General features: G+C 44.5%; 1 protein-coding gene across 3 annotated transcripts in view; it reads left to right on the forward strand.

The window, feature by feature from the left end:
- The window catches only part of FBN2 (fibrillin 2), a 277,965-nt gene that overhangs the window by 23,778 nt on the left and 240,127 nt on the right, over positions 1–14,060 (forward strand). For 2 of the 3 annotated variants that reach the window (XM_037509419.2, XM_054694452.1), the window contains exons 1-3: positions 7,507–7,938; positions 8,766–8,848; positions 13,647–13,745. In XM_037509419.2, coding sequence (XP_037365316.1) covers positions 7,685–7,938; positions 8,766–8,848; positions 13,647–13,745 — 436 coding nt within the window. In that variant the 5' untranslated portion in view covers positions 7,507–7,684. Of the gene's footprint in view, positions 1–7,506; positions 7,939–8,765; positions 8,849–13,646; positions 13,746–14,060 lie in introns of those variants that run through there. The other variant, XM_037509420.2, reaches the window with a different exon arrangement.

Here is a 14,060-nt window from a genome sequence, read left to right on the forward strand (position 1 = left end):
TGGTAGCTCCATTTTTAGTAGACTGAGGCAGTTTGCACTCCCACCAGGATTGTAGGAGAGTTCCTTTTTCACCACATCCTTGCCAACATTTGTTGTTGCTTGTTTTTTTGATATGTGCCATTCTTACTGGTGTAAGGTAGTATCTCAATGTGGTTTTAATTTGCATTTCCCTGATTATAAGGGTCGCTGAACATTTTTTTATATGCCTGTTGGTCATTTGCATTTCCTCTTTGCACAAAAATCAACTCAAAAGGGATAAAAGAACTGGACATAAGACCTGAAACCATAAAATATATAGAAGAAAGTATAGGTAAAACCACTACAAGACATACATCGCAATAATATCTTTAAAGACTCATCACCCAAAGCAAAGAAAGTCAAGGAAAAGATAAATACCTGGGATTACATCAAGCTGAAAGCTTCTGCACAGCAAAAGAGACATTAACCAAAACAGACAGACACCCCACTGATTGGGAAAAAATTATTGCACTCCAGTCAACTGATAAGGGACTGATCACAAAGATATACGAAGAACTTACACAACTCAACAAAAACAAACAATCCAGTCAAGAAATGGGCAGAAGAACTTAAAAGACATTTCTCTGAAGAGGATATCTTTAAAAATATATATATTTATTTATTTATGCATACAAGAATGGGGGAACAGTCCAGATGCACTGGAGGGTGAGAGGACTCACCAGAGACAGAGCAGGGAACAGAACAGGCAGAAGAATCAAAATACACTGCTGAGGGGAGCAGAGGGCAAGATAGGAGAGGTCTGCTGCGCCATGTGGGCATCTCCCTAGATGGCTGGGATCAAAACTGCGCTACAGAGGCTGCTGAGAGCTTCACAGCATTGTGTTAAACCGCCTGCGCCACAGGGGAGGCCCCTTTTCTGTATATTCTTTATCAAGTTGAAGATGTTCCCTTCTATTCCCAGTTTGCTGAAAGTCTATCACAAATGGGTATTGGGTTTTGTCAAATGCTTTTTTTGCATCTATTGACGTAACCAGAAAATTTTTCCTTTTTTCAGTAAGTCAATATGGTGGAATGCATTAATTGATTTTAAAACATCAAACCTGTCTTTTATATCTGGAATAAATTTCTATGAGTTACAGTTTATAATTCTTGTTGTTCATCATTGTATTTGATTTGGTACAATTTTGTTGAGAATTTTTGCATATATGTTCAAAGAGATATTTTTCTGTATTTTCTTTTCTTGTAATTCCTTTGGTTTCGATAAAAGATTTATGATGGCCACATAGGATAAGTTAGGAAGTATTCCCTCTCCTATTTTTGGAAAATATTGCAGAAACTTGTTATTATTTGTTGCTTACATATTTGATAACATTCCAAAACTTGTAGAAGCATTCTAGGCCTGATACTTTATCTTTTTGGAAAATTATTTATTCAATTAATTTAATAGGATATATTTTCTTTAGATGAGTTCTAGTAGTTGTTACCTTTCAAGTCATTGGTCTATTTCGCTTAAGTTACCACGTTTGTTGATTAGAATTATCCATACTGTTCCTTTATTATTATTTTGTAAAGTGTGCAGGATAAGTAATGATGACTGTCTTTCATTTCCTCTTATGCCATCCTAGCAGACAGGGTCACCTCATTACTACTAAGTGTGAGTGTATATCCAGGATCTCCATTGTCACTATGGCACTATGGGGGGGAGGGCGGGGTGGCAGGGCTCATTTCTTGCCCTTCGCAGGCACCTTGTTAACCGCCTAACAGAGATGAAAGTTTAGACTCTCTATTTGGCCTTTGCTGGGTAGTGGTTGACTCCAATTTTTTCTGTGCTGTCTGGCTGATTGTACAGCAGTCATTACTGACAGGGTTCATCATCTTACTAGACTGCCTAGTCCTTTTACTGGAATGCAGGGTGTGTGTATGTGTATGTGTGTGTGTGTGTGTGTGTGTGTGTTTTGAGACTTTGATCTGTGTCAGTTGGCATTTCCAGGTTGCCTGCTCACATGAGACAAAAAGAAAACTGAAGAAACTCAATTTTGCATTGCTTCTCGGGTCCTGGGATTCCTAGCAGCCTACTCTCTTCTTTCCACCATTTAGAGTCTTGTGTTTTGTTTTATTTTTCCTATACATACTGTCCAGAGTGTTAGCAAAGCAGATAGAGAAAAGTACACCTATCCCATCTTTTCTGAACTCTGTTTTTGGTTTACCTGCATTATTTTAAATAAAATTCCAGGCATTGTATCTTTTCATCCATAAAGACTTCAGTAATTACAGGAAAATATTATTTAAAAATAAAACCATGAATGCATGATACCCCAAAGTTGGAAAAAAGTCATTAACATTTAATAATCAGCTTTTGGGGCCTCCCAGGTGGCGCAGCGGTTGAGCGCTGGGTTGCGAAGCTGCCCGCAGCCTCTGCGGGCCGGTTCGATCCCTGGCTGCTCCCCGGCCACCGGAGGAGGGTCCCACATGGCGCGCAGACCTCTCCTGCCGCCCACTGCTCCCCTCAGCAGTGCACTTCGGTCCTTCTGCCTGCTCTGCTCCCCGATCTGGCTCTGGTGAATTCTCTCGCCCTCCCGTGCTTCTGACTATACCCAGTGCATGTATAAACAAAACAAACAAACAAAACAAATAAATAAATAAATAAAACATGCCTCTATTAAAAAAAAATCAGCTTTTAACTTCCCTGATTATCTCAAAAATGTCTTTTTACTTCAATGTTCAAACCAATCCTACATAAGGTACAATATTGTGTTTGATGGGCCTCCCCAGTGGCGCAGGGTGTTGAGCACAGTGCTATGAAGCTTTCCACAGCCTCTGCAGCACGGGCTTGGCCAGGGAGATACCCACATGGCATGGCAGACCTCTCCTGTCACACCCCCCGCTCCCCTCAGCAGTGTTTTCAGTCTGTCTGCCTGTTCTGCACCCCACTCTGTCTCTGGTGAATTCTCTCACTCTCCAGCACCTCTGGTCTGTACCCAAGTTCTTGTATAAATAGATCTAAAAAAGTTAAAAAAAAAAACCAATATTGTGTTTGATTGTTGGACCATAACAGTTCTCCATCCTTGTCTCTACCCATGTCTCCATCCTTGTCTCTACCCATGTCTTTTTTATTTAAAGAAAATTGGTTCCCTGGTATTTTCCACATTCTCCATCTGGTTGGCTCTATTCTTGAGGTATTAGTTAATATGTTTCACCTTCCTTAAGAGTTTCTAGAAACTGGTAGTTAAATGTAAAAGTATAATTACATTCTAGCTTAACATTTATGACAAAGATATTTCACAGATGTGTGCCTACTGAAGTAGACCCATGATGTCTGGCTGTCCTGCTTTTCTGGAGTGCAAGATTAATCAGTAAGTTCTAGTGATAACAGTTTGAATAAGTCATTAAAACGTGCCCCACTTGCTAGTCACAGAGTTTCTATAGAAGTGGATTGTTTCTCAAAGAAATTGATACTGTAGAGCAGAGAATACCTTGCTTCGGGGTCTGTTCTGTGTGTTGTAGGATTTTTTTTTAAAGACTATTTTTTTCATAATTTTTTTAAGATTTATTTATTTATACAAGCACTGGGGTACAGTCAGAAGCGCGGGAGGGTGAAAGAATTCACCAGAGCCAGAAGAGGTCTGTGCGCCATGTGGGACCCTCGCCAGGCGGCAGCAGGGGGATTGAACCGGCATTGCAGAGGCTGCGGGCAGCTTTGCAACCCATTGCTCAACCGCTGCGCCACCAGGGAGGCCCTGTGTGTTGTCGGATGTTTAGCAGCATCTCTAATATCCTCAACCTCCTTTTTCTACATATACCCTCTTACTACATTAAAAAGTGTCTTCCCCATTGAAAATTCCCAACATAATGGTTTTATCATTCTTTGGTATTATTTCATGAGGATTTGCAAAGCCATGCTTAATTCTGTCATTCCTGCATATACACCTGTGATTTTTAAAGTCACACCTCCAAGAGTAACTGATTAATTTTTGTTTAAAGTATCATTTGGGGTTCTTAAATACTTACACATTTCGTTTATTTCAATTGTTTGTGTAAGGTCGAGGCCACACCAATCTTTTCAGTTTGCTAACTTTCATTTGACCCTCATTTTTCTCCATATTTGGTTAGTGGAATCTTTTTAGTTAGCTCCAATTGCCTTCTGACATAACCAAAAGTCTGATAATTTTCTTGCTTTCCAGTATAAGATAATCTAGATTCATGTTCTGTATATTTCCTGCTTTCAGACCTGAAATCAGCCACTTCCCCAAAGAGTCATCATTCCTTTTACTAGGAAATGATATTTAGGGACCAAAATCTGGAAGCAATGAGTGATTACTGTTGTTGGGTTGTCACTACTTCCAGTGTATAGTTAGGGGAGATACATATTTTTGAACGATAAGGACAAGTTACAATTTCACATTTGTCTTTTAATTCTATTTAAACTGATAACATAATTTTATATTAATCATTTTTCTCTTATGTTGAAATTAAGATTTCTAATAACTGTTTCCCTCTTCCTCTCTCACATACTTTACTGCCATTGAATGCAATCTCAGATTTTCTTGTGTGCCCTTTAGGCCACAGATTATATCCTTCTAAAAATGTACAGCCCAAATATTGTGTTTAAGTGTGAGTTTAAATAATTATTCTCGCTTGGTTATGCCACCAATGTGATTGGATCACTTGTATTGCTCTTTCTAAAAAATAATTTTGTTTTTAGTTGTATAAACTTCATGTTTTCAAAGTAGAACTATAGAAGGTCCTGCATTCCCTTCCCTACACCTTTACCCCCAGTTCCTGGTAACCTTTATTTTCCTTATTCGTAATTGATATTCCTAGTCTATTTGCATTTTTTATTCAACTATATATATTAGAGGTCACTCTGGGAGTATAAAGAGATCTCATTCTTTTTTTGGAGTATGAAGAGATCTCATTTATTTTTTATAACTACATAATATTTCACTGTATGAATTGATCCACATCCACAATGATGGGAAATTTGTGTTTCTAGTTTTTTGCTATTACAAACAGTGCTGCAATGAACAGTCTCATGTACTGTCATTTCACCTTTTTTGCCTATGTATCTTTACTCCAGATTTCTAAAAGTGAAATTGCTGGCTTGAAGGGTGAACAAATGTGCAATTTTCAAGCATTTAGATTTAATGTGATAGACAGGAATGGACCATAAAGCTATTTAGATATGAAATGAAAACCCACAGACAGGATGTTTTAAAGAGTGTGATTTAAAACACTACTTTAACCCAGGAGAAAGTGACTTCATTTTTCAATTTTAGCCAAAACAATTTAATTTGTTTGAAGAACAGTACATGACAATTACCTTTACTGCTGTCCTTTATTTCTTTGCATTTTAACGAACTGGTGTCCCATATACATTTATTAGACGACTCCTACTTTTTTCTTCTACCTAAATGGATATTGCAAGAATTGCTACTGTCTTTAGAGTCTGTCACTACATTGGGAAAATAAAGGAGGGAGTTGTGCCAATTTCGAGAGAATTTTGCTTGCCAAATAGCATGTGGGCAGTTGAGGGAAAAGACAGATCTGCCTACTCTATCTACCTATCTATATAATCTAACTGCCCCCTTCTCTTTTCTTTTTTACCAATCCACTCATCACCCGCCCCTCAACCTGTCCTTAAAGCTGTTTCTCTAGGGCTGAACAATCCAGACATTGCTTGCTAGTACTGTTTCCAAACACGTGTTTGAAGAGTGAATCCTGGTTTTCAGGGGTGTTTGATTTCTTACATTATAAAATGTCGCTGACCGAAAGACTAGGTTCATAAAGACCTCATGAACGCAGGGCCACAAAGGGAGCGCCCCAGAGGTGGGTGAGCTCAAGAGGTAGCTCTAAAGGTTCAGAGGGCAGGTCGCCAGTCTGCGTGCATCAATTACTTGGGTTAATCATTAATCGGGAGTGCAAGCGGGGAACCACACATCTGTCGCAAGCCCCATCCATCCTCCCTGCTGCTGCTCACACCACCCCTTCCTAGCCCCGTATACTGCAGGGGCGCTAACTCCTGCCTGGCTGCAAACCCTAAAGCGCCCTGCCAGGGGTCAACCCGGAGCACATCCCCTACACGGACTCCCCGGGACCCGGGCGCCTGCTCGCAGCGAGGCCCCCAGAGGCCGCGGGAACAGTCTCCGTGGGGAGAGTGGACTCCTGAAAATGCCCGGCCTCTCAGCGGGTCCCCAAGACTGCAGCTGATGCGCTGCCTGGGGTGGGGAGGTGGGGATAGGAGGGCGATGGAGAGGGCCCGGCTTACTCGAGTTGAGGTTGCAGCCAACTCCCGCGCGCGTCTGCGACTCTGCCAGGCTCAGGACACCCCACCCCCACCCCCACCCCGTTCCCGAGTCGGGGTTCTGCTCCCCGCGGGAGGACGCGCGCTCATCCTCCACATTGCGGTCCCGCCAGGTGGGGAAGTTCAGCCGCAGGTCGCGACGAGTCGGGCGCGCTTAGAGACCTTCGTCCTGGGTCCGCGGCCCGGCGGAGGCGGAGGGGGAAGGGAAGGGGCTGCTGCCTCCTTCCCCAAATCCGGTCCCTAACCGCCCCCTCCCCGTCGTCTGCTCGCTTTGTACGGGCAGTCAAAACAGAGCGAGCGGCCAATTGAGGGGGACGGGAAGCAACGCCGACTAGCGCCTCGCCCCCTCCAGCGGCCCCCGGGCCCCCTCCCCCCGGGCCCGGCCCGGCCCTCCCTCTCCGTCCCCACTTCTCCCCTCGTCCTAACCTCGCCCCCCTCCCCCGCTCATTTCCTCTCGGACCCGGGCTCGCCAACCCTCTTTCCAAGCCCCTCTTCCAGCCTAGCCCTCCGCTCCGGCTCACCCCCTTCCCCCCAAACTCGGTCCTCTCCCCTCTCCTCGCCCTACCCCCCTTCCTTCTCCTTCCCCTCCCCCAGCCCCTAGGTCCCCTGTTCCTCCCACCCCGTCGCCCCCTAACTCTTTCCCCGCCTACTCTGAGCCGGCCCCTCGGCCGGGACTGCGCCCCACGTGTGGACGGCCGCGCTCCAGCCCCCACTGACAGCCGCCGCCCGCCGGCCCGCCCCGCGCCCCGCCGGGCCTCAAAACCCCCGCGCCGCGCCCCGGCCCGCCGCGTCTTCCCCGGCGTCCAGACCCGCGCCCTCTCCCTCGCCGGCCGCTCGCCGCGGCCCCGCGCACCTTCCCCGGCTCCGCAGCCGCAGCCAGCGCGCCGCGCCTCGCGGGATTCCGAGCCGGCCGGGAGGAGGAGACCCTCCTCTTCTGGGGTCGAGGGGGGAGCGACTTTTGTTTGCTCGCTGGCTGCTTTCTGGTGGCTTTTGCGGCTTGCCAAGGGCTGTGCGCAGAGCGCACGGGGATCCGCCGCGCCACCGCTTGCAGGCCGAGTTTTCTTTTGAGGTCCGCTCTCTTTGTAACTTTATGCCGCAGCTGCTCGGGTTACTTTTGTAATTTCCCGCCCACGCCCGCTGGCGGTCCTGGAGTCGCTCGGGGCAGTGGCCCGGGGGATGCAACGTGGACCGCGCGGGGCTGCCCGCCGCTGAGCCGCCGCGCCTCGCCGCCTGCTGCGCTCGAGCCCGCGGCGCGCAGTCCCGGAGCGGGGAGCCCTCGTCCAGGACCGTCTCGGGAGCGAAGGAAGGGCTTCGTAGAGTCTGACTTTTTTTCGGGCCGCGCGGATTTTGCCTTTGATTACTCCCACGCAGCGGACCACGGTCCGCGCGCTCGCGGCGCCCGTGATGGGGAGACGGCGGCGGCTGTGCCTGCAGCCCTACTTCGTGTGGCTGGGCTGCGTGGCGCTCTGGGCGCAGGGCACGGCAGGCCAGCCCCAGCCGCAGCTGCCCAAGCCGCCCCGGTCCCAGCCCCCGCCGCAACAGGTCCGGCCTGCGGCGTTGGGCGCTGAAGGTGGATTCTCCGCGCCCGAGTACAGGGAGGAGGGCGCCGTGGCAGCCAGCCGCGTCCGCAGGCGAGGACAGCAGGACGTGCTCCGAGGGTAGGTGGGCAGTCAGCACCCGGGCAACCTTGGCCTGGCAGTTTTCCACCCCATTCCCTCCCTGAGCGCAGCCCTGGCTGCTAGAACCGCGGCCCCCTTCACTAGGAGACCTCGAAGACTGCCGGCAGCGCCGCCCCACTTTCCTCAGCAGCTCAGCCAGCAAAAAGCCCTCCCTCGGGTGGTTGGGCAGCGGGTGGGTCGGACGCCCCCGGGTGCGGATAGCTGGGCGAAGGTATGCGCAGCCCGCGGTGCAGAAACGGGTTCCAAATTTCGGGCAGAAGGCGGCCTGGAGTTCACCTCGCGCTCGGGCTGATGGAGCCTGCCTGCTCCCCACCGTCGGGGGCGCCCCTCCCGAACCTTTTGTTTGAGGACTTGTGTGGGATTTACAGCTCGCTCAAGTCATCATTCCCCAGCGCTTCACCTTCCAAAGCACCTTCCGTGACACGTCGGGGCCAAAGTATCAGTTGATCGAGGAAGGGTGTATTTGGGGACCAGGGCAAGGATTTTTGAAACGGAATGTTCTCTTTGTTCTCTGAATCTGGAGACTAGAATAGTAACAAATTATATGTTTTCATGTCTCTTTTTGCCCTTTAAAGAGGCATCACGAAGGGCAGATGAAAGGGAATGTTCAGACGTTTCTGAGCCTCCCCCATTCCAGCGTCTAGCCCATTTACTTCCATGTCTGTGTCCCAAGCCCCAAGAATTTGAAGTGAAGTTTTTGGTTGGTTTGTTGTCTTGAAATCTACTCGCCCAGGGCTTTGTTTACGAAAACCACTGTGTTAGTGCAACCCTCCCTAAGTCTGTGTGACCTCTCTTGTCTGTCGCAGGCCCAACGTATGCGGATCCAGGTTCCACTCCTACTGTTGCCCGGGATGGAAGACGCTCCCTGGAGGAAACCAATGCATTGTCCGTAAGTCCTTTACTGGAATCGACCTTTAGGATAGCTCACCCGACTGGATGTCAGAGCAGAGCTCTTGCATACACTCCTTCGGACACAGTTGTTCTTAGAATCCTGTGGCCACGTACATTGTTAGTTAGGATGCAACTTCTTTTGAATGGTGGGGAAGAAGCAGCAGGCTTGCATTCTGTTTAAGATTTGAGACTTCACTTCTAGACTCCGTTGAAGGACAATAATAAAGTTTCCAAAGATTCTTGGAAGTTTTATCTTTCTGTGTCTGTTAATACAAACTGAAGGGGGAGTATGCAATTCCCTGGATAACTCAAAACCACTTTTTCCTAAGAGTCTAGATAAGAACCCAGTGTGATTATGCAGATGAGCTTGCTTTTGACTGAGCCTGAGGTTTAGGCCTTAGGAAGATCAAACTTTCTTAGGCCTTAGTACAAAACCACTTTATTAACTTTGGTTTCATCTCAACAGCCACATAACATAGATATGAAAGAAGCACTCACAGATTTAGAGGTGACCCAGGTCAACAAAATTTTTAAAAGAGAGAATTCTGCCAAATGGCTGCACTTTTTTTTTTTTTAAAGAAGAAGATTTTTAAATTTAGAGTTTCCAGATCTCTTAGTGTATTTAGTGTAGATTTCCAAAGTGTGAGTTTGAAAACTTGAAAGATTTTGCATAATGGACCTTAAAAGTTTTGATTACTTTATTCAGCTTCCAAAGTGTATACTTGGCTTTCCAATTTCTAATTGAAGAATTCACTAGTTACCAGCCTCATGGCAATGGACTTCAGGATGTCTTATTTCACATGCCTGTGAATTTGTGAGTTGAAGTGTGACTGACCTTTTCCCGTGTGTTTATATAGCACAGTCACATTTGTCGTGTTGGGAGGAGAGCCAGGAGTCATAGACAGCACATTCATTTAGAGCCAGTCTTGACTTTAGATTTACCTCCATATTCTTCAGGGAAAAGATAATTATGCAATTGTGAACAGAGAAAAAGGATAAGCCACACTAGCCAAGAGATAATTAGGATAGAGAGGCATCTCTGTCTCTATATTTACTGGTTTTGTGGGTTTGAGATAGATCCTTAATGTTATTTCAATGCAGTTTTTAAACAGGAATAAAATCTCAAGTGTTTGGAAGACTAGCTCCTTCCTATTTTTTCTTCCTTTAAATTTCTACAATCTACTGACAAAGCAAAATAGGAAAAACTGTGTTCTTTAAAGTAATCTAGAAATATTTAAAATAAGCCACCTGATTATAAGCTTTTGTTTTTATTAAAAAGAAAGGATATTATGCTCTTTTCTCTCCAACACAGAAGTCATGTAGTAAGGCATTTATGGAGGGTGCATTTACTCTTTCAGGCCAGTAGGGCATTGCCATCTTTGCTTTAAACTTACATGGTTCCTAGAATCCTGAAAAGTCTAACGTCACTCACCACACACCTGCCATACCAACCGGGAGTGACTTAGGCATTGCGGAAAGTCTGACTCACTGGATGTAATGAATGTGACTGCCATTATTGAGTTGGAGAGCAGCCGAGGAGAAGGGATTGGTTTATGGTACGTGTTGAAAATCTGTAAAGTCAGATTTTATTAGATCAGTGTGGAATGGGAATTCCAGAGAACAGAGCCTCCTAGAATATTTGCAGTAGAAATACACACACACACACACACATATACATATACACATATATAGTCTTCTGAGTGTCAGTTTTAAATACTTTTGATCTCTGAGTAACATCGTGCCCACTACTTGTTTAGAAGAACAGCAGCTTTGAAAGTTTCAGAGTAAAAGTAAATGTTGTAGTCCGCATGTCTACTACCAAAATATGTGGGTGCCTTTGAAATACATTGGAATGTACATGTATCATAAATCTATAAAATCTTAAACTCTGAAATGATCTTTATATGTCCAAGGAATATTTACAACAGTTATGACAAAAGACATATAAAATATTTATCAGCACATTAAAAATGTAATTCAGATATCAAAGAACCTAAAGTAGTGTACAAAATAGAGAAAAAAATGTAATGCATTTATTTTCTCTTATATGGGTCTCACTTAAATTTTAACTTAATGCTTCATATTTAAATTCAGCAGTTCAGTTATTTGACGCTTTGGATAATAATATATGGAAGTAATGATCAAAATGAAACCGTTATAAATTAATAATCAAGTATTTTTATTCTAGGTTATTCTGATGCTATATTGTTATACTTATTGAATTTCAACACTTAGCAAAAGAATAGGTTTGCTGCAACTTTAAAAAGAACAAGTAAAACACATATAGAAAGCAAAAAACCAAACATTTTTCTCACCCATGTATACATTAAGGTTCTTTCTCTACGGGAAGACATTAATGATCAACTTTTAGAATTTTGAGCTGCTTTGCCTTCATGAGGCTTTATGAGAAAATATTAAAAGAAAACTATATTTCTGAAACTACTGGAAACCTAGTGCATTTTGATTTGTGTCTTTGTGATTTGTTGTTATTGCTCTTAATTGTGGTCTGCAAAAATCACTGAAGTACTTCCAAGCTTTTAAATATTTGTTTCCAAAAGGATAGAATTGATTTTCTCACTTTTCATGTGATATTTTTTAATGTTGTTAGACTGTGAAGCAATGGAAAAATTTTCTTTTTTTAAATTTTTTGAAGATTTATTTATTTATGCATATAAGAACTGAGGTACAGGCTGGAGGTGTGGATGGTGAATGGATTCACCAGAGCCAGAGTGAGGAATAGGACAGGCAGATTGTCTGAAATACACTGCTGAGGGGAGCAGCGGGCAAGTCAGGAGAGGTCTGCTGTGCCATGTGGGTAGCTCTCTGGCCGGGGATCGAACTTGTGCTGCAGTGACTGAGGATTTAGGATTGCTTCATAGGTTGCTTCTTAACCCCTTGTGCCAACAGGGAGACCTGGAAAAAATTTTCTTTTGAAACTATTATGAAAAGTAGTTTGATTATCAGAATAACAAGTAGGAAGGGGTTGGCTCCCAGTCATAGCATTTGATACCTGTAGAGTCATCAGCACTCTCCAGTATAATCCCTTTGTTTTATTTTACCAATGAGAAAACTAAATCCAGAGAAGCTGTAGAATCTTCACAAACTTGCACTGGATCAGTGCTAGAAGAACAACTCCACATAACATCTCTTGTGTACCATGTACTCTTAACTACTGTGCAGCTTCTCCCAGCATCACTGAGGTGCCAGCGCCTGACCATGTTTCTTCTCCCGCTGGTATATCTGCGTCTCAAGGTTTTCAAGATGGTAGGAAAGACAGATATGTAAGTGAAGGCTACCATATTCAGGGAGGAGTGTGGGGAAAGGACTGACACACCATGGCTTCTCGCTGGCTCCTGGATGTAGAGTACTCATTGCGCTGTGACCATGACAGGCTCTGTCTGAAGATAATATTCCACCCCTTACACCTTACTTTGGGTTTAGGAGCTGGGCAGAGGTACTTTGGATATCATCTAAGCCTACATGAAATAATCTGCCTGCTAGGCATGAGGGGACTTTGAAATCAGGCTATACCCAAGTGACCATCTGTCATTGGAAAGTTGTCAACGGCCAGAAGCTCTAATGCATTTTTAAGTGTTAATAGTCAACTCCATGGCAAGAGACATATTCTTGCCTAAAATTAGTTTTCTATCTTCACCTCATGACTTTTTCCTTTACAGAGAGTGTTGAATGGAGATGCCGGTCATATTACATGACTATCAAATGCCAATTTAGAGAAGAAAAGCGATGATTAAGTTTAAATTCACTTTCATAGAACATGTCCTTGACATTACTGAGGGGTCTCAGATCTCTTTGAGAGTTGTGGGACCCTTTTTAGCAAAAGACACTCACACTCATAAGTGTTTACACATCTACTTACAGGCTGATCAAAGACTCTCCTTTTGTCTTCATGCATCCAGTCATGGACCATAAAAACACATAGCTTTTGTACAAAAAGAGAGAATTCAAGTGTGTATGTAGAGAGATAAGACTCTCAACTCCCAAATGTACTGACTTTGCCAATGGGCACAATTTCCGACTTGAAGGCACTCAGCTAAAGATGCTGAGGACTCATGGTATGTGCTGTGTCAGTGAGCTAAACATTCTTTGCTGTGATGACCCTCATACCTTGAGGGTCACAACTGCAGGAGGCTTTGACTTTCCTGCCATCAAAATGTCTGGAGAGCAGCAGGAATAGGCTAGGTTGTGGAGATAATATGGGACAAGAAAGGCTGGAGGAAGGAGAGGGGGCATTATTAAGGGCAACAAAGATTGATGATAGGGCAGGTCAGATACCAGCCGAGAAGGAATGTGCAAGGAACCCCTGGGGGTTGGCCAAGTTGCTAAGGCTTCAAGTCTCTAGTTCAGCCAATTTCACAGTCTCTGTTTCGTGGGAAGATCCTTATAGAGTAGGCTGTCTTTTCTGAGGGTATGCATGATCTTTGGGTTTCCTCAACACTCCCAGCTTCCTAGAACCAAAAGGTTCATGGTAGATTCTGCACATAAACTCTCTGCTTTGAATGGAAAGAATCTATAATGATAGGAGAGAGAAAGAATTTGGATTATGGAGCTTGAAATACTTCATATACATGTACTGTATCATAAGGATTCTTGTCAAATTTATTCTGCCTACTATTAATATTGTTTTGCACATCTGAAATTAATCATTATGCATCATATGTTTTATATCTTAGTTCTTGAAGGTTTATTGTTTTTATCTATGGCTTTTTTGTCTTGTAAACTATAGTTTATGACCTGATTGTTTACTTACTGTTTACTTCCCTGTTGTGTTTCTGCAGCAATTTGTAGAAATAGTTGTGGAGATGGATTTTGTTCCCGTCCTAACATGTGTACTTGTTCCAGTGGCCAAATATCACCTACCTGTGGATCAAAATCAAGTATGTTTCTTATATGTGGCCTTACTATACTATCTTGAGCTTTTGAGTAAATATTAAGTGTCCTTTTTTTTTTTTTTAAAGATTTATTTATTTATTTATACAAGCACGGGGTGCAGTCAGAAGTGCGGGAGGGCGAGAGAATTATTCACCAGAGCCAGAGCGGGGAGCATAGCAGGCAGAAGGACCGAAGTACACTGCTGAGGGGAGCAGTGGGCGGCAGGAGAGGTCTGTGCACCATGTGGGACGCTCCTCTGGTGGCCAGGGAGCAGCCGGGGATCGAACCGGCGCTACAGAGGCTGCGGGCAGCTTCGCAAC

The sequence above is a fragment of the Talpa occidentalis genome, unplaced genomic scaffold (genome assembly GCF_014898055.3).
Source record: "Talpa occidentalis isolate TD23 unplaced genomic scaffold, MPIMG_talOcc4v2.1 talOcc4.13, whole genome shotgun sequence".
In the NCBI taxonomy this organism is placed as follows: Eukaryota; Metazoa; Chordata; class Mammalia; order Eulipotyphla; family Talpidae; genus Talpa; species Talpa occidentalis.